We start from the raw sequence: 22,712 nt of genomic DNA, 5'->3' as shown, positions 1-22,712 counted from the left end.
AGAGTAGAGTTGAAGTCGTGGCACTACTGTAACGTATACATAGTAACGGTGTAGTCGTGGCACTACTGAAACGTATATAGAGTAAGTTTGTAGTCGTGGCACTACTGTAATGTATATAGAGTAAAGTTGTAGTCGTGTCACTACTGTAATGTATATAGAGTAAAGTTGTAGTCGTGGAACTACTGCAACGTATATTGAGTAACGTTGTAGTTGTGGCACTACTCTAATGTATATATATTAAAGTTGTAGTCGTGGCACTACTGTAATGTATACAGAGTAACGTTGTAGTCGTGGCACTACTGTAATGTATATAGAGTAAAGTTGTAGTCGTGGCACTACTGTAATGTATATAGAGTAAAGTTGTAGTCGTGGCACTACTGTAATGTATATAGAGTGCTGTGTTTTTTTCCCTCTTTAATTTACAGTGGCTAATAAGTGCTCGTAAAAGTTTTTATGAACCACCTCCCTAGAAAGAGGGCTAGTTGGCCAAGGAACATGATAACTAGGGGCTTGATGAATTCAAACAAAGCATCACCGATGTCAACTGTGTTCATTGTTGATACACATGACCTCCACTTCAAAGCACCTGGCATTCCATTGAAAAAACTTGTGAAAGCCAAAAGAGAATTCCCCATTCACCACCGCTCACCTGTTTCACAACACTCTGCTTATGCATGAGCTCGACCCGAAAGGAGGTGGCCATTTGCAAAAGATTTTACAACAAGATGGTAATGAGCAAGCCTCAAGAGTATGAGCAGTAGACTTAATAAATGTAGGGACAATTTATAGTCTTTCCGATAGTGGAAAGTTATTTAAGGATTGTTGTTTAGATACATTAATCTCTGAAGATAGATAATGTACTTACATTCAGTAATCTTGCTCTGATTTGTCATCCTGAGGGTCCCAGAGATAAAATGCAGCATAGTTTTGTTTGATAAAATACATTTTTATATTCAAATGTAGGAACTGGGTTCTACCCAGCCATCTAGATGTGTGAAAGTTAGTGTATAAGCTAATGATCCATCATGTATGACAATCCTGGTAGTGTGTAAATGTAATGTTGTATTATCATATCATTTTGTATGTTCTCTATAGTTATGTACTTGAAAATGTATCAATTGACCAATTCGGCACATTTGGGCAGACTTGCAAAATATTGTCCGGTATTGCAATGCTTCACTGGATCAATCTGAAACTTTGCACACACACTGTTGCCATCTAGTGGCCAATATCTAAATTGCGCCTAAACTGTCATATTATTTTATGGCCTTTCTCTTGCATTTCAAAAATGATGAAACAAAAACAAAATAGAAAACGCATGTTTTATTGTTTGTATTATCTTTTACCAGATTTCATGTGTTATATTCTCCTACATTAATTTCACATCTCCAGAAAATGGAAAGTGTTTCCTTTCAAATGGTATCAAGCATATGCATATCCTTGCTGCAGGTTCTGAGCTACAGGCAGTTAGATTTGGGTTTGTCATTTTAGGCGAATAAAAAAAAAAAAAAGTGTCTGATCCTTTAGAGGATTTATTAATGCTGCTTTTTTAAGGCTGAGTTGCAGATGCAGGTCTCTAGTTGGGAGTTGGTACACATCTTGTGGCTAACAGCACTAGCCTGAGCTGAATACCAAGTCCCTGTGGTGCAGCTGGTGGAACCACTGTAGAAGTCACAGACAGCCCCAGAGTCCTAACACGCTCACATCACCAGTCTAAATTGTGGTCTGACATGTCATGCGACTTTCCAGGAACTAACACTAAAGATAAGCATTGAAGCAAAATGTGGTACTTTTGTTCTTCTGAAATTACATGATTATTATGCCCCTTAAGAACTGAACAAAAACAAGTAAAAGACAGAATAAAAGGAAACTCCTTCTCCATCCCCCCCAAAACACTATGACTCAGAATATCTCATTAGTAAATAAATAAATAAACACGCAGACACGTTCACATAGCAAGAGACAATAATTTGGGCCTGACCCGAAAGGAACCGTACCTGACCGAAGAATTTGTAACAGGATCTTTGATAGGCTTGAAGGTGATTATCTTCAGATACAGTCAGAACTGAAACAGCCCAATAAGTAAGTTTTAAAGAGGGGGCAAGGAGAGAAGAGCACATTTAATTTTGACTCAATTAAACTACCTTTGGTGACAGGCCAAAGCATTGACATCATTACTGAGTGTGAGAGTCTGGGTTGTCTCGGACGCAGTCTGTCTGTCTGCCACGGGACAATGGGTAAGGCACTCTGATTTTTACAGGGAGTGCTCCTTCTGATGGATGCGCTTCCCGTTTTGTGCTGAGTACAGGGGAATCAAATCTGATTGACACCCACTGTCATACGAAAAACAACTCCTGCCCTCCACTTTGGGTGAACTGTGGTTAATTCGAGGCTGCACGGCCGACGTGAGCCTTTTTACCTGTCAAGGGGAATGCTGAATTTGGAGGCCATTTTATCAAAGTGCCACCTGCTTTGTTCCATTTCTCTCCCATCTTTCTGTGTCACTGTTCAGGTTCAGCTCTTTGCTTTGTGCCACTTTGAAAGCACCTGAATACTGCTGCGTAAACGTATAGTTTCTCTCTGTACCTCACCATGTTCAAAATTCTAGATGTTGGGCAAAAGCACACGGAAAATGTTCTTAATTTGCTCCCGTCTGGTTGGTACTACAGGAAATGGAGGTGTGTTGTGTCTTAATTGTCAAGCCTTAACATCATATCCTGGGGGGACCAAATCCTGACGCAAATATGACCAGTCTGTCAATATGGCCGCCCTCCTAGCCACTACTGTGTAGGACAAGCAGCCTGTACTCAAGAAAGAAGCCTGGGGGACTTGAGAGGCCAGAGCGGGGGTTGTTTCGAGCGCAATTGGCAGTGCCAGGAGAGTTGGCGACTGTAGTTGGCACCCGCCCTGGCTGAGGAATCAGCAGACAGCTCGTCTGTATTGGGAGGAAAAGCCTCCCTCGACCCTCTTTCTCTCACTATCTCTCTCTCTCCCTCCCTATTTCTCTTTCCAGACTTAAACTCTCCACCCTTAGGCAATGTATTTTCTTGTCTTTTATGTCGGGGGACTTGGGTGGCATCGCATAGCTTCGGAAAAGCCTGCTCGGGCTCATTTGATGTGCATGCTTTCTAATTGGCACAATGAAAGGATGAAAGAATGGCATCTTAGGGATGCCACCCGTGAAAGGAGACTTGATGAGCAAACACGAACAACTCAAATCACATGGTTATTTCATGCTGTAGTGGCGGGTAAGGGAATATGCACAGTACCGACAGTACGTACACTATGTAGTCTACTGAAAGATGGAGAGTATAAGTGAGTAGCGGTGGTTTACAATGAGCATTTACATATGTGACAATAGCTAAATGGAAAAACCATTAGATTAAATAATAATGATAGGCTGGCATACTTTAAAGCCACGGAGAAACAGTTAAGCTGCACTTGATTTTACATTTCTGGTATCTAACCTGAATGTAATGGGGGACAATTTAAGTGAAAAGAGAAACAGATTAAGGAACGAGAGACGTGAAATAAATGCCTTATTCTTGATGGCAGGTCTAAACTACCAAGCTAAATCCATATTTTATGCAATAACTTTATCAAAAAGACTCAAAAAGACTCACTGAGCCTAAAACTCACAGATTGAATTGACTGAGATCCAATGAAATCATGAAGTCGATGTGACCACCGCTCAGGCACACTGAACCACATCATGGGAAAACTTGAGCATTGGGAAGGCGCTGCTTATACCGCCGGCCAGTGCCAACGCCAAAAAAAGTTACAGAGGTGGAAAATTATGGAACACCCTCTGGTTTTAAGCAATTTCGAAAAATATATTTTATAGTCTAACCTTTTACGAATAAGAAGAGCTAGAGTGCCATACATTTGCATACTGTTTGCGATTTGGCAAACAAAGAAGAACAGGCAAATGCTAATGTACATCCTGTCACGTCTGCTCCCGCTCTACCTCCCCCTGGCGCTTGAGGGGGCCAGGCTGCCCTGCATCACGTACTCCTGCCGTCTATTACGCACACCTGCGTTCCCTCGTCACGCACATCAGTGATATTGGACTCACCTAGACTCAATCATCACCTGTTTATTACCTCCCCTATATTTGACAGTTCCCCGGCTCTGTTCCCTGCTCTGTTCCCCGCTGCTGCATTGATTGTTTTTTGCCTGTGTTTACTAGTTTGCTGGCGCTGTTCCGGTCTTGTTCCATGTCCGTTCTTTATTAAATGTTTGACTCCCCGTACCTGCTTCGTCTCTCCAGCGTCATGGTCTTTCATTATTCACTAAAAGGCTGAACAAAGACATTCCATTGAAAAAGAAAATCCCATCTGTATTAGGGTTGTCACAATACCATTATCATGATACTACAATACTAAATGTTTTATGGCAAAGAGGATAACACAAAGCAGACTAAACTCTTTAGTCTTTTAAAAACCTGCTTTATGTGAATGTCTTATAGCTTGGAAAATGACTCCAAATGACAGTAAGGTTGTTTTTTCACAAAAGTTTTTCTCTCAAAATTAAGTCTGCTTCATGTCTTGTTTGCTTGTCATGATACTTCTGAGTATGGTGATACTGGACGCGTGACAACCGTAATCTGTATCTAGACAACATACAACAGCGATGGACATTGAACAGTGATGGATCTTAATTTAAAGGAGGTATGACAGCTCACCCCATTGGCTTTGCTCAGGGCTTGGAAGTAAATGCTGTAGCTCTTGGACGAAGAGAGAGGGGGGTTCCAGTAGCCGTTGTAGGTCTTGTTGTCGCCTACGGTGAAGGGCTGAACCACAGTCAGGTAGGTGGGCGGGAGCTCCGCCGCAAAGTAGTGGGGCGAATCCAAGATGGAGGCATTCTTGAAGCTGACGGGGACGGGGAAGCACTCCTGCGCGTCGGCTGCCCGCCGCACCTTCTGCTTGCGTTCCTCTTTCACCACCAACTGGTAGACACTGGGGAGGAACATAGGGCAAAGGCCAAGGGTCATCATCAGAGTTCTGACCAGTGCCTTTAGAAAGTATTCACGCCGCTTGACTTTTTCCACATTTTGTTGTGTTACAAGGTGGGATTAACATTTATTTAATTATCATTTTTTGACTACGCTCTACACAAAATTCTATGTAATGTGAAAGTGGAAGCAAAATTCTAACATTTGAAAAAATGTAATAAAAAGAAAAAGAAAACAGTAACATATCTTGATTACATAGGTATTGAACCCCCTTAGTCAATACATGTTAGAATCACCTTGGCAGTGATTACAGCTGTGAGAAGTCTATAAGAGCTTTGCACACCTGAATTGTACAATATTTGCACATTATTCAGCCATTTTTAAGTCATGCCGTAGATTTTCAAGACATTTAATTTTTTACAAAACTGTAGCTACGCCACTCAGAAACATTCAATGTCGTCTTGGTATGCAACTCCAGTGTATATTTGGCATTGTGTTTCAGGTTATTGTCCTGCTGAAAGGGGAATTTCTCTCCCAGTGTCTGTTGGAAAGCAAACTGAACCAGGTTTTCTTCTGGGATTTTGTCTATGGTCTATTCCGTTTCTTTTTATCCTAAAAAAAACTAGTCCTTGCCGATGCGAGCATAGCAATATGATGCAGTCACAACCATGCTTGAAAATTTGTAGAGTGGTATTCAGTGATGTGTGGTGTTGGATTTGCCCCAAATATAACACTTTGTATTCAGGACATAAAGTTAATTTCTTTGCCACATTTTTCCAGTTTTAATTTAGCGCCTTATTTCAAACATGATGCATTTTTTTTTGAATATTTGTACTCTGTACAGGTTTCATTCTTTTCAGTATGTTATTTAGGTTAGTATTGTGGATTAACCACAATGTTGTTGATCCATTGTGTCCTATCACAGCCATTAAACTCTGAAACTGTTTTAAAGTGAAAACACTGAGCAGTTTCCTTCCTCTCCAGCAACTGAGTTAGGAAGAACATTTGCAGCTTTGTAGTAACTGGGTGTATTGATAGACCATCCAAAGTGTAATTAATGGTGAAAACCCTGAGTGGTTTCCTTCATCTCCGGCAACTGAGTTAGGAAGGACGCTTGTAGCTTTGTAGTGACTGGGTGAATTGATACACCATCCAAAGTGTAATTAAAAACTTCACCATAGCCTCATAGTGAAAACCCTGAGCAGTTTCCTTCCTCTCTGGCAACTGAGTTAGGAAGGACGCTTGTAGCATTGTAGTGACTGGATGTATTGATACACCATCCATGCTCAAACGGCTATTGAATGTCTGCTTTAAACATTTTCACCCATCTTTGTGAGGCATTGGAAAACCTCCCTGTTTTTTGTTGTTGAATCTGTGTTTGAAATTCACTGCTAGATTGAGGGACCTTAGAGCTAATTGTATGTGTGGGGTACAGAGATGAGTCATTAAAAACATATTCTTAAACACTATTATTGCACACAGTGCACCATTCATCTTATCAAGGCTTGCAATAACAAAAGGCTTGAATACTTATTGACTCAAGACATTTCATCTTTTCATTTTAATTAATTTGTAAAAATTACAAAAAACATAATTCCAATTTGACATTGAAGGGTATTGTGTGTGTGACACAAAATCTCAATTTAATACATTTTAAATTCAGGCTGTAACACAACAACATGTGGAAAAAGTCAAGGGTGGTGGATACTTTCTGAAGGCACTATATGAAGCGTCTTAGAGTAGTAGTGCTGATCTAGGATCAGTTTGGTCTTTTAGAACACAATGAGTAAGATTACATGGACATGGGGTACCTGATTCTGTGTTAGCACTCCTACCCTAAGACGATTGATACATACGGCCCTTAACTCGACCCCAGGTTCCATAAGAAATGGGTTAAATATTGATTTAAAAATTAATTAATAAAAACAATTGAATTTAATAAGGAACTACCTAATGTCTGAATATATACATAGTGTTTTACATACAGAATGGGTTTGTTGTCTGTGTCGGGTCAGTTTAAAACTATATACAAAGTTTATCTGAGCAGAGAGTCTTACTGCTGCTCTCTCTTAAGCTCCAATCAACTATTCATACCACTCCAAATTGACCACATTTCAAACTTTCAATTTGCTTTGCGATTAGTACGTCCATATCTCCAGTGTGAATTACATCACCTGCTGAATATGTGGACTTTTAACCAAAAAATATATAATGTTTGGTGACCTTTTGGAAAATAAAGGTAACTCCGTGGAAAATGATATGTTATTTACTTTAAATTTAGAATAGAAACCAACATATAAATACAGACTTGTCTGGGGGGAGCACTTCTTTTGGACAGTCATTTCTGTGAGGGACCAGTAGAGGGAAATCTACCCCTAATTAGAAGTGAGGAGCCAGAAGGAGTGGGCTTTAAACTGGCCTTTTTTGAAAGGCCCTGTCAATGGAGAGGAAGATAATGAGTGGAGGGTTTGTTTCTGCTCTGGGGTTCATGAATGGATAAGGACTTCTTTTGAGCCCTGGGGCGCTATAGTGGTTGTCCGCAATTATGTCCATCTATGCCAAGAACACACTTCACAATTATATGCAATTAGGGAAATGTATGTTTCAGTGAAGGACTAGGGCAAATTATCCTAGCCTCTAATTTGGCATCTTTCATATGAGATAATTGCTGATGACCAAAGGAGCGTGGACTTTTCTCTGACAGAAAATATCAATTTCAAACTAATGGCTTTCAGAGACCAAACAAGTGCATTGGAAAAAAGGCTTAGTTGCATCCGTATGTGCAGGATGGATGTAACAACAGCCCGGCTGATCTTGTCATGAGCTTTTTTGGTAAACATTTTCATTAAAGCAAAGCTTTTATGTTCTAGAGACCATTATACTTTTTAAAGCATTATCTGTACAGTATGTGAAATGTAGGCTATCGTTATTTCCAAAGTAATGACTTGTTTTCAACATAAAACAACGTTTATCTGCACTAACTCTATCTTGCACTGACTCTATGCACACTCAGAAGACTATATATACACTCACTCACATACTATTATTATTATCTATCCTGATGCCTAGTCACTTTACCCTGCCTTCATGTACATATCTACCTCAAATACCTTATTATTATCTATCCTGATGCCTAGTCACTAACCTGCCTTCATGTACATATCTGCTTCAAATACCTCATACCTCTGCACATTGATCTGGTACTGGTACTCCCTGTATATAGCTCCATTCTTGTGTATTTTATTCCTCTTCTGTTACTATTTTTCTTTTAAGTATACTTTTTTAACTGTGAAGAGCTCGTAAGCAAGTTAACACCCATTGAATTCGGTGTATGTGACAAATAAAATGTGATTTGAAATATGGCAATGAACCTTATGCACTTAGGTGCACTTAAGTGTTTTACAAAAGGATTTAGTAGTTGATGAATCAGAAAATGTAATATAGCATGCATATTATATTATAGAATACTGTAAATACCCACTTGGATTTAAATTCCTATTTAGCAATTTCACAAGTGTATTATTCCCTTCAGATATTTCAATTCTATAATTCTACACAAGGCCTGGAAATATTGTTAGCCCAATAGCAAGTACATAAGCATTTTCTTTCTGATCAAATGTTAGCCCGTAAGGGCAATTGAGGGATTCGGTTAACACTGGGAAATAGTTTCCTTCTGAGTTGTTAGGTTGAGCATAAAATGTCCTATTTCAATATGCACACACTAACCATATTTTCATGAATGTCAACAAACTGCTTGCGATTGATGTTCCTAAAGCGGTTAAGCTGTTGTTCCAAGCCAACGGCCAGTAGTGTTGAATTGGCATAAGTAAGGATGTCGTGTCTGTTTTGTCAAGGCTATGTTTTCAAAACTGGAACTAAATGCGATGAAACTTTTAAAAGAACTGTGTTGCTCTGCCAACTACAATACAAATTGAACTTGATCCCCTTAATGCATTTTGCATACAAATTGCACTTATATGAATGACTGCTTCTAATACCTCAAAACACCCACAGGAAGAACAATAATTCCGTTTTTAATTTAGGAGATTCTGTGGACTTCGGTGAACCATTTCAAGGTCGAGATAAATATGAATTGGATTCTGTGCTTATAACTTGTCTTTTTTGAGAAAGAAAGGGGTAACACTTTAGTAAAAACCTGTGCAATTAGGCCTAAGCGTTAACTGCACTGTCATGTGTTGAGTATTAACAAATTAATTTCTTAGTGTGCAGATAAGCAGATAAAACAATCAATATATACAATTTAATATAAATTCTTTCCACACACCATTATTTTGCGAATCTGACACCTCCATAATGCCATGCTAAAAATGTGTGAGTTAGGCTTTATGCCAGAGTTTTCACATTTGAAGCAGACTAAGATGAAGTTAACACTTCTAAAATAGAGACACTTGGACATGTAACTTTTGACAGGAAGTGATGTCATAGTGTGGTACCTGACAGGAGCTCCTCTGGACTGGGCAGGCTTCAGCAGAACTGTGATGGTGGTGTCCGTCTCGTTCAGAGGGGGCGTGTCTGTCTCGTATTCCGGCATCGATGGGGCTGGTGGGGAAAGATTCATAGGGGATGAGATCAAGTAAGTGTTCATTGGGGCACGCCATGGAACACTTTTTAAATGTTATGCCACAAAAGACTAACATGATTGAGTCTGTTTTAGTTACTTTTGTTTCTTAATGAACAAAACCCTGTTGAATTCCTATCTTTAAAATGCACTTGGTCCCCTCACATCATTGCAATAATGGATTTAGCCCTGTGATTGCTGAAGCTAATCCAGAACGGAGTATGGCATACAGTAACAGTAAATAGACTATGGAATTGGCCTAAGTCAATATTGTCCATAAAGCCATTGCTAAAGATTGACCTTTTTAAAGATGTATCCTAACACAAGCATGTTGGTGTGAAAGCCTTGCCCTATACACGTCACGATAGTGCCATCTCTTTAAAATGTCACGTCTTCATTATCTCCAAAACATTCATTGGACAACATTGATTAGATAAACCAAGTCTGGAATTAGAAATGCCAATTCGTTCAGGAATCAAAGAGAAAGGTGTTGATGCTCCAGGCCGTCAAGGCTCTAGTCTATTGGATGACTGACAACTGAGACAGGGAATGTTTACTTTCAGAGATAAGAAGACAAATCCTTCATGCTTGTGTTACACCATTTCTATCTATGAATGTCAGGAATGACATGATTCAAATGAATGGTGCACAATGATGAACAATGTTTGATTGCTACATTCGGTGTACTGTACGTTGTCATTCCAGTGATATTTTGACTGTCAGCAACAGCATTAAATTGGTGTGTCAATAACGTGCCAACCACGTGATTTTCTTCATCCCCCAACTTTGTTTTATCTCAGCGTATAAATATATTATTCTACTCTAGCTTAATTTCTACAGTGAGACTCACGCAACTTTATGAATCATTCCCAGCATGTAATCCCTATATAGACATTTGAAAGGTCACTGTTTTACTGAGGTGTATCCATTTAAAAAAATGAACAATTATATACTGGCCTTACAAGTCTTTAGTCAGGTGTTCGAGCCTTGTTCTAAAAGGTATTTTTTTAGAAAACGTAGCATTTTACAATGTCACAGTGTTGGTTTTTTACTTTCATACAACATACAAAAGGAAAAAGGAGAACAAAACTGCTATGGTACAATGGTGCACGTAATTTCTGTTTTAGTTGTCATCTGTGCTCCCTCTCCGGCCTCTAGGTCACCAGGCTGCTCGTTATGGCGCACACCTGTCACCAGCGTTATGCACATTTGCACATAATGACACTCACCTGGACTCCACCACCTCCTTGATTACCTGCCCTTTATATGTCACTCCCTTTTGTTTCCTCCCAAGTCATCATTGTTCCTGTTTCTGTTCCAGTGTCATGTCTGTGCGTTGTTTGTGTTTCTTGTTTTGTATTTAGTTGCGTTTATTTATTAAAACATTATTTATTTATTAAAACAAATTGAACTTGCTTCCCGGCTCTCAGCATACATCGTTACAGTAGTGCTTGCTGTTGTATGTATGTGAACTTCTGATACCAACGTAACACCACTATTAAGACTATCTGCTCTGAACAGGTCTCACTCACCTGCTATCTTGGTGGCGATGCGGGTGGTAACAGGGGGTCCAAAACCTTTGTTGGTGCTGGCTTTGAGGGTGAAGAAGTAGGTGGTGCCCGGGTAGAGCCCCACAAACAGGTGGTGGGTCTCGTTGCGTAGCTTGAACACCCTGCCACGCTGGGTGGTCAGGTCTGCACTGGGGTCCAAGGAGCTCAGAGCCTTGTAGGTGATCTGTAAGAGCAGAGAGAAAAAGGTGACACTGTGGGTGGGGAGCAGCAACATGGAGTAACTCTTAAACTGGGTTAAATCAAGGGTTTATATATTCATCTTGTTGCACCAAATGTTAAACATAGTTTTAAATTAATCCTAGTTAAATTAAATTTAGTGGTGGAAAAAGTACTCAATTTTCATACTTGAAAAAAATAAAAGTGAAAGTCACCCAGTAAAATACTACTTAAGTAGAAGTTTAAAAGTATTTGGTTTTAAATATACTTAAGTATCAAAAGTAAACGTAAAAGTACAAATAATTTAAGATAATTAAGCAAACCAGACGGTACAATTTTCTTTTTTTTTTTACAGATAGCCAGGGTCACACTCCAACACTCAGTCACCATTTAAAAACAAAGCATTTGTGTTTAGTGAGTCCTCCAGATCAAAGGCAGTAATGATGACCAGGGATGTAATAATGATGACCATTGGCTGAGATAATGAATAGGCTGAACATGCCGAAAGATGAGTTTCAGATTTGTCTGCAGTGTGTCTATAAATTTACATGTATGAAGTGTTTGTAATGTTAGTGATGTTTTCATAGAATGCTAACTAGCTAACATTGAACTAATTTGGTTAACTTTAGCTAGCTATGACAATCGGTTTGAATTGCTAGTTAAAACCTGTTAAAGATATGGCTGACTACTGCCCCCTTTGGAGAAATTGCGTGCCCATAGTAAACTGAAAAAAAAAATGTCAAAAATTGCTAATATATGCATATAATAATTATTATTGGATAGAAAACACTCTAAAGCTTCTAAAACCGTTGGAATTATGTCTGTAAGTATAGCAGAACTCACAGGGCAGGCATTCTTCCAAACTAGTTTTGTGGTCATGAAAGTTGGGGCAACTTTGACGTCATTGCCCCCACCCTTCCCAACCAGCTATGGATCTGGGGACACTTTCTGTGTCTTCCACTAGATGTCCTCATTCTGTAGAGCGTTTAATCGTTCAAATCCCGCGAGAATTGGCCCTATGGGAGTGAATTGAGTAAGTGCCGCGAGAAAAAACCTGTGCGTTAGGGTGCGAATTGGTCCCAGCAATTCCTTTGTTCCAGCACTCAGGAGAAGGACAAACAATGACCGGTTGAATTGAAAATTGTTTTGTATGTCTATAACATCCTAAAGCTTGGTTCTGCACTTAGTTTGACCTGTTTAGTCGACATATAATATGTAATTTTGAAGTTTAGATGCGCAACTTTTCCGGACCAGAGGACATTTTGGGTGCATTTCAGCTGATGTTATTAGCAGTAGCTAATACAAAGACGCAAGACTTGAAACCAAACGATGTATTGGGTAAGTATGAACCCTTCCAGAACATTCTGAACGAAGACCATCGAAGGTAAGGGAATATTTATGCTGAAATCTGTGTTTCTGTTGACTCCAACATAGCGGAGAAATATAGCTTATATCTGAGCGCCGTCTCAGAATATTGAATAGTGGGCGATTTCTGTAACGTTAAAAATAAATGTAACAAAGCGATTGCATTAAGAAGCAGTGTATCTTTCTAACTATATGTAGAACATGTATATTTAGTCAAAGTTTATGATGTCTATTTACGTTATCTTGTGGCGCTACCTACATTTTCTGCGGACATTTTTGAGTATTTTCTGAACATGAATTCAATGTAAATGGTGTTTTCGCCGTAAAACATTTAAAAAATCTGACATGCTGGGTAGATGAACAAGGTGTTTATCTTTCATTTGAGCTATTGGACTTGTTAATGTGTGGAGGTTAAATATTTTTGCGTTCCATGCACCACGGTTTGAGCTGAACGGGGGGGCGTACCCCGAGGGGAACCCCTGGCGTCAACAAGTTTTAAAGCTTGCTATTAGCTAGCCAGCTGACATTAGATGGCTGGCTTTCTAGCTAACATTGGACTTATTACTTTAGCTATCTGTACATTACTATTTATATTTTTGATTACTTTTACTTCACTACATTCCGAAAGAAAATAAATGACTTTTTACTTCATTTATTTTCCCTGACACCCAAAAGTAAGTTACATTTTGACAGGAAGATTGTCAAATGAACACACTTATCAGGAGAACATCCCTGGTCATCCCTACTGCATTTGATCTGGCAGACTCACTAAACACAAACACCTAGTTTGAGTGTTGAGTGTTGGATTGTGCCCCTGGCTATTCGTCAATTAAAAAAAATGAACAATTGGTCCGTCTGGTGTAATATAAGGAATTTGAAGTGATTTATACTTTTACTTTTGATACTTAGGTACATTTTAGCAATTCCATTTACTTTTGAAACTTAAGTATTGTTTAAAACAAATACTTTTAGACTTCTACGCAAGTAGTATTTTCCTGGGTAACTTTTACTTGAGTCATTTTCTATTAAGGTATCTTTACATTTACTCAAGTATGACAATTTAGTACTTTTTCCATCACTGGATGTGGCTGGGGGTTATATACAGTGGGGATAACAAGTATTTGATACACTGCCGATTTTGCAGGTTTTCCTACTTACAAAGCATGTAAAGTCTGTAATTTTTTATCATAGGTACACTTCAACTGTGAGAGACAGAATCTTAAACAAAAATCCAGAACATCACATGATATGATTTTTAAATAATTCATTTGCATTTTATTGCATGACATAAGTATTTGATCACCTACCAACCAGTAAGAATTCAGGCTCTCACAGACCTGTTAGTTTTACTTAAGAATCCCTCCTGTTCTCCACTCATTACCTGCATTAACTGTACCTTTTTGAACTCGTTAGCTGTATAAAAGACACCTGTCCACACACTCAATCAAACAGACTCCAACCTCTCCACAATGACCAAGACCAGAGAGCTTTGTAAGGACATCATTGATAAAATTGTAGACCTGCACAAAAGGCTAGGATCGGCTACAGGACAATAGACAAGCAGCCTGGTGAGAAGGCAACAACTGTTGGCGCTTTTATTAGAAAATGGAAGAAGTTACATATGACGGTCAATCACCCTCGGTCTGGGGCTCCATGCAAGATCTCACATTGTGGGGCATCAATGATCATGAGGAAGGTGAGGGATCAGCCCAGAACTACACGGCAGGACCTGGTTAATGACCTGAAGAGAGCTGGGACCACAGTCTCAAAGAAAACCATTAGTAACACACTACGCCGTCATGGATTAAAATCCTGCAGCGCATGCAAGGTTCCCCTGCTCAAGCCAGTGCATGTCCAGGTCCGTCTGAAGTTTGCCAATGACCATCTGGATGATCCAGAGGAGGAATGGGAGAAGGTCATGTGGTCTGATGAGACAAAAACTGAGCTTTTTGGTCTAAACTCCACTCGCCGTATTTGGAGGAAGAAGAACAACCGCAAGAACACCATCCAAACCGTGAAGCATGGAGGTGGAAACATCATTCTTTGGGGATGCTTTTCTGCAAATGGGACAGGACGACTGCACCGTATTGAGGGGAGGATGGATGGGGCCATGTATCGCGAGATCTTGGCCAACAACCTCCTTCCCTCAGTAAGAGCATTGAAGATGGGTCGTGGCTGGGTCTTCCAGCATGACAACGACCCGAAACACACAGCCAGGGCAACTAAGGGGTGGCTTCGTAAGAAGCATCTCAAGGTCCTGGAGTGTCCTAGCCAGTCTCCAGACCTGAAAACAATAGAACATCTTTGGAGGGAGCTGAAAGTCCGTATTGCCCAGCGACAACCCCGAAAGCTGAAGGATCTGGAGAAGGTCTGTATGGAGGAGTGGGCCAAAATCCCTGCTGCAGTGTGTGCAAACCTGGTCATGAACTACAGGAAATGTATGATCTCTGTAATTGCAAACAAAGGTTTCTGTACCAAATATTAAGTTCTGCTTTTCTGATGTATCAAATACTTATGTCATGCAATAAAATGCAAATGAATTACTTAAAAATCATACAATGTGATTTTCTGGATTTTTGTTTTAGATTCCGTCTCTCACAGTTGAAGTGCACCTATGATAAAATTACAGACCTCTACATGCTTTGTAAGTAGGAAAACAAAATCAGCAGTGTATCAAATACTTGTTCTCCCCACTGTAATTTCTTCAGATGTCCCATCAATTTAGACAAGTGTATCTGGGTAAGCGTCATTTAATATTTATAAAGAAATTTGAATCCTTAAAACCTTTTAAGGATAGGGGGCAGCATTTCCACTTTTGGATAAATAGCGTGCACAATTTCAACTTCCTGCTACTCATGCCAGGAATATATTATATGTATATGATTAGTAGGTGTGGATAGAAAACACCCTGAAGTTTCTAAAACTGGTTCAATCCTGTCTGTGACTATAACAGAACTTATGTAGCAGGCAAAACCCTGAAGAAAAACTGTTCAGAATGTTTAATTTTTTTTGCCTCTGACCGTTCCCTCAGTTGTCTTTGCCAAGGGAATTTTGACAGCGCCATTTTACAGTTCCTACGACTTCCACAGGATGTCACCAGTCTTTGGAATTGGGTTGAAGTTAATCATTGGTGCAACGAAGAAGAGGCACATCCTGGAACAACGTTACACTGTTGAGAGTTACGCAAGAGGGTAAATGGTGCATGTTTTGTTTACTTGCTCTATTGAATACAGATTGCCCCGTCTACAATTTGATCGATTACTAACGTTTAAAAATACCTAAAGTTGTATTACAAAAGTAGTTTGAAATATTTTGGCAAAGTTTATAGGCAACTTTTGAAATGTTTTGTAGTGACGTTGTGTTTTGGCAAGCTTTTTTTTCCGGATCAAACCTGCTTTATAAATGGACATTTTGGGTATACATGGAAGGAATTAATCGAAAAAAAGGACCAATTGTGATGTTTATGGGACATATTGGAGTGCCAACAAAGAAGCTCATCAAAGGTAATGCATTTTTTATATTTTATTTCAGTGTTTTGTGTAGCGCCTGCTACACTAGTTATTTTGTTTACAACTGGTTCAGGTGGGTGCATGCTATCAGATAATAGCTTCTCATGCTTTCGCCGAAAATAATTTTTAAAATCTGACATGCTGGCTGGATTCACAACGAGTGTAGCTTTAATTGAGTATCCTGCATGTGTGATTTAATGAAAGTTTGAGTTTTATAGCGTTTTATTTGAATTTGGCGCTCTGCATTTCCCGAGGCTATTGGCCACTTGAGACTAGCGTCTCACTATCCCCAAGAGGTTAAAGAGATGGGTGGGGCTGGCTTAAGAGAGTGTGAACAATGCTGAAAGGGTGTAGACAAAGAAGAGCTCTCCAGTAGGGACCAAAACATTCAAAGGCCCTTTTCTCAAAAATGAGTTTATCAACTTTCAAAGCAGAATTACTTCACCATTGTTCCTCAAAAATGCAGTGTATGATATACCATTTTGTAGCTCTGAGTAATCAATGTAAAAAACCCAATTTCAAATTTTGCTACATAGACCAATTTGAGCCGGTCAGTCACAAATGTGGGCCTGCAAGCTTCTTTTTCCAATGCTTTCTGATACACCAATGCTTTCTGATTCAGGATGACCAACATTGCAAACGTTACCTTAAATGGTTTGATAGTTCCTAGTGACAAGCTGTCCTACTGTAAGTAGAAAGGAAGAGCAGAAATGCAGGATAGAAAGGTAAACATATTGCCATGTGTGTGGGTTGTAAACATGGTGGTTGTCTAATTGGTACCAATCCCCAAAATAGTATGTGATTTAAGGAATTATTTCTATCAACAGCACACAATATTGTCATTTTCGGGCATATGCATTGTTTTGCAATAGTGAAGGAGAATATAATGGCAATGTCAGTTCTATTGGTCCTACCAGTGAGTTTCCGTTTCCATTTGAATTATCTCCACAGTGCTGTGTGCCACGGCAATGAAATACTGGCAATACATTACAACAGAAATATTGACGCCGTCAAAACAATCAGGCAGCGCTTCCATAACCACAAACATTCAAACACATAGCCTGTATTGTTTTTATTTTTTTACCGGTGGAGATTGATGTTTGTGTAAATTGATGTCTACAGGGTTGCGGGCAATAAAAACATTTTAGACTGATGTTTCACAGATCACAACTCCATTATACAATTCAAATCAAACCAATTGACAGCTCAGTGCCTGCTGGCAGCTAGGCCAGTCACTGCTTGAAAGGCTTTCATGGTAAGTGCTGGATCCGGTGATGTCCCGAGACCGTGTTGCACTGACCACAGGCAAATAAGCAGTTGGGGCAAGACAAGCCCAGAAAGAAAAAAAACAGAAATTATAAGGAGTGTTTGTGTGTGTTTGTGTATGTGGGCGGGGTCATCCAGAGTTGTGTCCTATATAAGCCTTTTTGAAACATGTCAATGTGGACCTCCAGACAAAGCTGGGCCAAAATTATGCAATATGAATATGGGTCTCTAGCCGTATAGACTTTGGGTGTGTGATTGGTGGTCCTTGGCTGTGTGAGACAGTGGGCTAGGGTGAGTCAGACTTCAGCATCTGTCAGACGTCATGGGGGTGTTTTAAAGGCTGCTGGCTAATCTAGACTGATTAGCATAAGTCCTCATCAAGCCACTAATGGCTTGCAGGATTTCCAAGCTCGATAAAGAGTCGTAAAGGAACTGAAACTGAAACAAATGGAGCCTTCCTGTAGACGTGGTTTCCTAATTCCTTTCCTAGCTATAATTTATGCAATAAAGTTTAGGTTAACTGGTTCACAACACTTGGCATTTATCTTCGCAAGGCATCCGTTTGAGTTGACAAGCATCCACTATTGAATGCATGGCAGCAATAAATATTTCCTTGTTGTTGTGCTTCAATAGACTGTCCCCATTGCCATCAAGGTTCTATCTGCTGTCACCAGTCCTTGCACTGGATACAAACGTCAGTGAAAAATTTATATTTGTGATATACACTGCTCAAAAAAATAAAGGGAACACTAAAATAACACGTCCTAGATCTGAATGAATGAAATATTCTTATTAAATACTTTTTTCTTTACATAGTTGAATGTGCTGACAACAAAATCACACAAAAATTATCAATGGAAATCAAATGTATCAAATAAAGGAGGTCTGGATTTGGAGTCACACTCAAAATTAAAGTGGAAATTAAAACAAGTCAAAATGAGGCTCAGTAGTGTGTGTGGCCTCTACGTGCCTGTATGACCTCCCTACAACGCCTGGGCATGCTCCAGATGAGGTGGAGGATGGTCTCCTGAGGGATCTCCTCCCAGACCTGGACTAAAGCATCCTCCAACTCCTGTACAGTCTGTGGTGCAACGTGGCATTGGTGGATGGAGTGAGACATGATGTCCCAGATGTGCTCAATTGGATTCAGGTCTGGGGAACGGGCGGGCCAGTCCAATCAGCCTTCCTCTTGCAGGAACTGCTGACACACTCCAGCCACATGAGGTCTAGCATTGTCTTGCATTAGGAGGAACCCAGGGCCAACCGCACCAGCATATGGTCTCACAAGGGGTCTGAGGATCTAATCTCGGTACCTAATGGCAGTCAGGCTATCTCTGGCGAGCACATGGAGGGCTGTGCGGCCCCCCAAAGAAATACCACCCCACACCATGACTGACCCACCGCCAAACCGGTCATGCTGGAGGATGTTGCAGGCAGCAGAACATTCTCCACGGCGTCTCCAGACTGTCACGTCTGTCACATGTGCTCAGTGTGAACCTGCTTTCATCTGTGAAAAGCACAGGGCGCCAGTGGCGAATTTGCCAATTTTGGTGTTCTCTGACAAATGCCAAACGTCCTGCACAGTGTTGGGCTGTAAGCACAACCCCCACCTGTGGACGTCGGGCACTCATACCACCCTCATGGAGTCTGTTTCTGACCGTTTGAACAGACACATACACATTTGTGGCCTGTTGGAGGTCATTTTGCAGGACTCTTGTAGTGCTCCTCCTTGCACAAAGGCGGAGGTAGCGGTCCTGCTTCTGGGTTGTTGCCCTCCTACGGCCTCCTCCACGTCTCCTGATGTACTGGCCTGTCTCCTGGTAGCGCCTCCATGCTCTGGACACTACGCTGACAGACACAGCAAACCTTCTTGTCACATCTCGCATTGATGTGCCATCCTGGATGAGCTGCACTACCTGAGCCAGTTGTGTGGGTTGTAGACTCCGTCTCATGCTACCACTAGTGAAAGCACCGCCAGCATTCAAAAGTGACCAAAACATCAGCCAGGAAGCATAGGAACTGAGAAGTGGTCTGTGGTCCCCACCTGCAGAACCCCTCCTTTATTGGGGGTGTCTTGCTAAATGCCTATAATTTCCACCTGTTGTCTATTCCATTTGCACAACAGCATGGGAAATGTATTGTCAATCAGTGTTGCTTCCTAAGTGGACAGTTTGATTTCACAGAAGTGTGATTGACTTGGAGTTACATTGTGTTGTTTAAGTGTTGCCTTTATTTTTTTGAACAGTGTATTTATAGTGGAATTTCAGGCAGCAACACAGCACATTGACTCAGGAAGTCCTACTGCCATCAACACCCTTCCATTTTATACCCGCCAGGCCTGCAGTGAGACTGCGTTGCTCATAATAAATACCTGAAATCAATATTTATTCATGGAGACTCTTACTCAGACTTGTAAAATATTATCCCCAAATTTTTGTTGCTTTAGTTTGGGTGTGAATGCGTATTCCTCTGGCTCTCCTTCTCGTTGGTTGATATACTCAGCAGGGAGGCGTAATAAAGCAGAGGTAGTTTACTGCCCAATGAAACAGCAGAAGCCCACTGAGGCACTGCACTGTGGATAATGGAGAGACTACGTCTGTGGAATAACTCGTCGCCGATGCGAGAGATGGATGCCAATAAATAAGGACGCTGTACCAAACAGCAGCACACATAAATAAAAGCAAAAGACAGAGGGCAATGTGTCTTTTTCTTTAATGGCAGAGTTCGGGGAAAGTTTCCGTTACTGCTGTTGTTTGATGTTTGAGATTTCAATTGGTTCCTTAGTCAACTTTAACTTTTGTTAGTGACAAGTTCGGTCTGAATAAAACCTCTATATAATACAGTATGCCCTACAAATTGAAATGGGCTAAACCAAATAAATATTATTTTTAATTTTTTATTAGAAATAAGGACATTCAAGAACAGGATGGTCGCTTCAATTGTTGGGACATTAATATATTTGCTTCAAAACCCCCGCAATCAATGAAAAGCCTACAAAATGCCATAGCAACAATGGCGTCAATCGCAATATCAATCTATAAATGTTTCCACCTCGGGGACAAAGGAGAGGACAGTTTCAAAAGCTACAAGGCAATCAATGGTCTTCCATTATCCATTCATGTCCATTCAGTTATCTTGTATAGGAAGCCTTTTCAGTGTCACACTAGATACAAATCAAGAGGGAATGATGCTGATGCATTTGGCGAAAGAGAGGCTACAATGTGGGGAGGAAATAATAGGTCTCTATAATATACAGATAATAAAATATACCATTTAAAAGACACATTTATCCAGAGTGACTCACAATACGTGAGTGCATACATTTTTAGGAAGTGTATGTGATCCCTGCAGGAATTTAACCTACGACCTTGGTGTTACCAGCACCATGGTCTAACCAACCACGCAGAACCACATTGTCTGCCTGGGCACGTTATCATTGGAGATGGGGTGGCTGACTAGCTGAAGTAGGGGCAGGTGATAGAGCTGCTATTTGGCTACCAGCTCGGTGCAAGGTAGCAAATCCACATCACTCAGGCCATTAGCGAACAGTTAAAATGCAGGCCTGTAATTGAGTGGAGCAAGTGTGAAGTTGCTCAGCTTGTCCATCCATCTCTCCGTTGTCACTGGGAAACAGGGACAAATGGGGTGCTGTTTGTAGCATGCCATTTGTTGTGAAACAGATTAATTACGAGGCACAAACTGTTTACATTTTGTAGCATCTGTTACATAGCATTTAACATGTTACAAACGACATCCCGTGAGGGTACAACTGGATACAGCTCTTACAGAAGAGACTTTGATGTAACAGTGGTCCTTACAGTATTGGCTAGGGGAGCTTGCACACATTTACAGTACTGTGCGGCTAGGGAAAGATGAAAAGGGAGGGAAAGTATTGATGCCAGAGAACTGTCACAAAGTGATGCGAGATGACAAAGGAAGATTCTGTGTGGATTTGGACACATTGATTTTATTTGCATGTACAGCACTGCATATTGAGAGACAAGAGAAGAGCTGTCATTTGACGACTGCTACGTACACAGTTGGCTTAGAATAGAAGGGCAGAACTCGTAATGCACAATCAACTGTTTTATCCGTTGGTTATGTCACTTGTCCATGAGATGGTTGTGCTAACGAAATGCTTGTGCTTACGTTCCGACAGTGCAGCAACATCTAACAATTTCATGACAAATACCTAATACACACAAATGTATGTAAAGGAATGAAATTAAGAATATAGAAAAAAATGGACGAGCAACATCAGAGCGGCATAGACTAATATACAGTAGATAGTATAGAATACAGTATACGTATACATATGAGATGAGTAATGCAAGATATGTAAACATTATTAAAGTGACATTATTAAGGTGACTAGTGTTCCATTTATTAAAGTGGCCAATGATTTCAAGTAGGCAACAGTCTCTCTGTGCTATTGATGGCTATTTAACAGTTTGATGGCCTTGAGATAGAAGCTGTTTTTCTGTTTCTCGGTCCCAGCTTTGATGCACCTATACTGGCCTCGCCTTCTGGATCATAACAGGGTGAACAAGCAGTGGCTCGGGTGGTTGTAGTCCTTGATGATATTTTTGACCTTCCTGTGACATTGGGTGCTGTAGGTGTCCTGGAGGGCTGTTGCGCCTTCTTTACCACACTGTCTGTGTGGGTGAACCATTTCAATTTGTCAGTGATATGTAAGTCGAGGAACTTAAAACATTCCACCTTCTCCACTGCGGTCCCGTTGATGTGGATAGGGGGGTGCTCCCTCTGCTGTTACCTGAAGTCCACTATAATCTCCTTCACTTTGTTGATGTTGAGGGAGAGGTTATTTTCCGGATACCACACTCCCAGAGCCCTCACCTCCTCCCTGTAGGCTGTCTCGTCGTTGTTAGTAATCAAGCCTACTACTGTTGTGTCGTCTGCAAACTTGATGATTGAGTTGGAGTCGTGCATGGCCATGCAGTAATGGGTGAACAGGGAGTACAGGAGGGGGCTGAGCATGCACCCTTGTGGGGCCCCAGTGTTCAGGATCAGCGAAGTGGAGATGTTGTTTCCTACCTTCACCACCAGGGGGCAGCCCCTCAGGAAGTCCAGGACCCAGTTGCACAGGGCGGGGTCGAGACCCAGGGTCTCGAGCTTAATGACGAGTTTGGAGGGTACTATGGTGTTGAATGCTGAGCTATAGTCAATGAACATCATTCTTACGTAGGTATTCCTCTTGTCCAGATGGGATAGGGCAAGTGTACAGTTTGATGGCAATTTCATCGTCTGTGAACCAATTGGGGCGCTAAGCAAATTGAAGTGGGTCTAGGGTG

The 22,712-nt window shown here is 40.7% G+C and overlaps 1 protein-coding gene across 12 annotated transcripts in view; it reads right to left on the bottom strand.

The window, feature by feature from the left end:
- LOC110527653 (receptor-type tyrosine-protein phosphatase T) overlaps positions 1-22,712 on the bottom strand; it is a 522,557-nt gene that overhangs the window by 188,819 nt on the left and 311,026 nt on the right. For all 12 annotated transcript variants that reach the window (XM_090240593.1, XM_090240592.1, XM_036983141.2 and 9 more), the window contains 3 exons: positions 11,066-11,267; positions 9,409-9,514; positions 4,685-4,958 (listed from right to left, as the gene is read on the bottom strand). In XM_090240593.1, coding sequence (XP_090096719.1) covers positions 4,685-4,958; positions 9,409-9,514; positions 11,066-11,267 — 582 coding nt within the window. The remainder of the gene's footprint in view (positions 1-4,684; positions 4,959-9,408; positions 9,515-11,065; positions 11,268-22,712) is intronic.

This window comes from Oncorhynchus mykiss, chromosome 7 (assembly GCF_057628025.1).
Source record: "Oncorhynchus mykiss isolate SJ-2025 chromosome 7, ASM5762802v1, whole genome shotgun sequence".
Taxonomy (NCBI): domain Eukaryota; kingdom Metazoa; phylum Chordata; class Actinopteri; order Salmoniformes; family Salmonidae; genus Oncorhynchus; species Oncorhynchus mykiss.
This window is presented reverse-complemented; position numbering and strand designations above follow the sequence as displayed.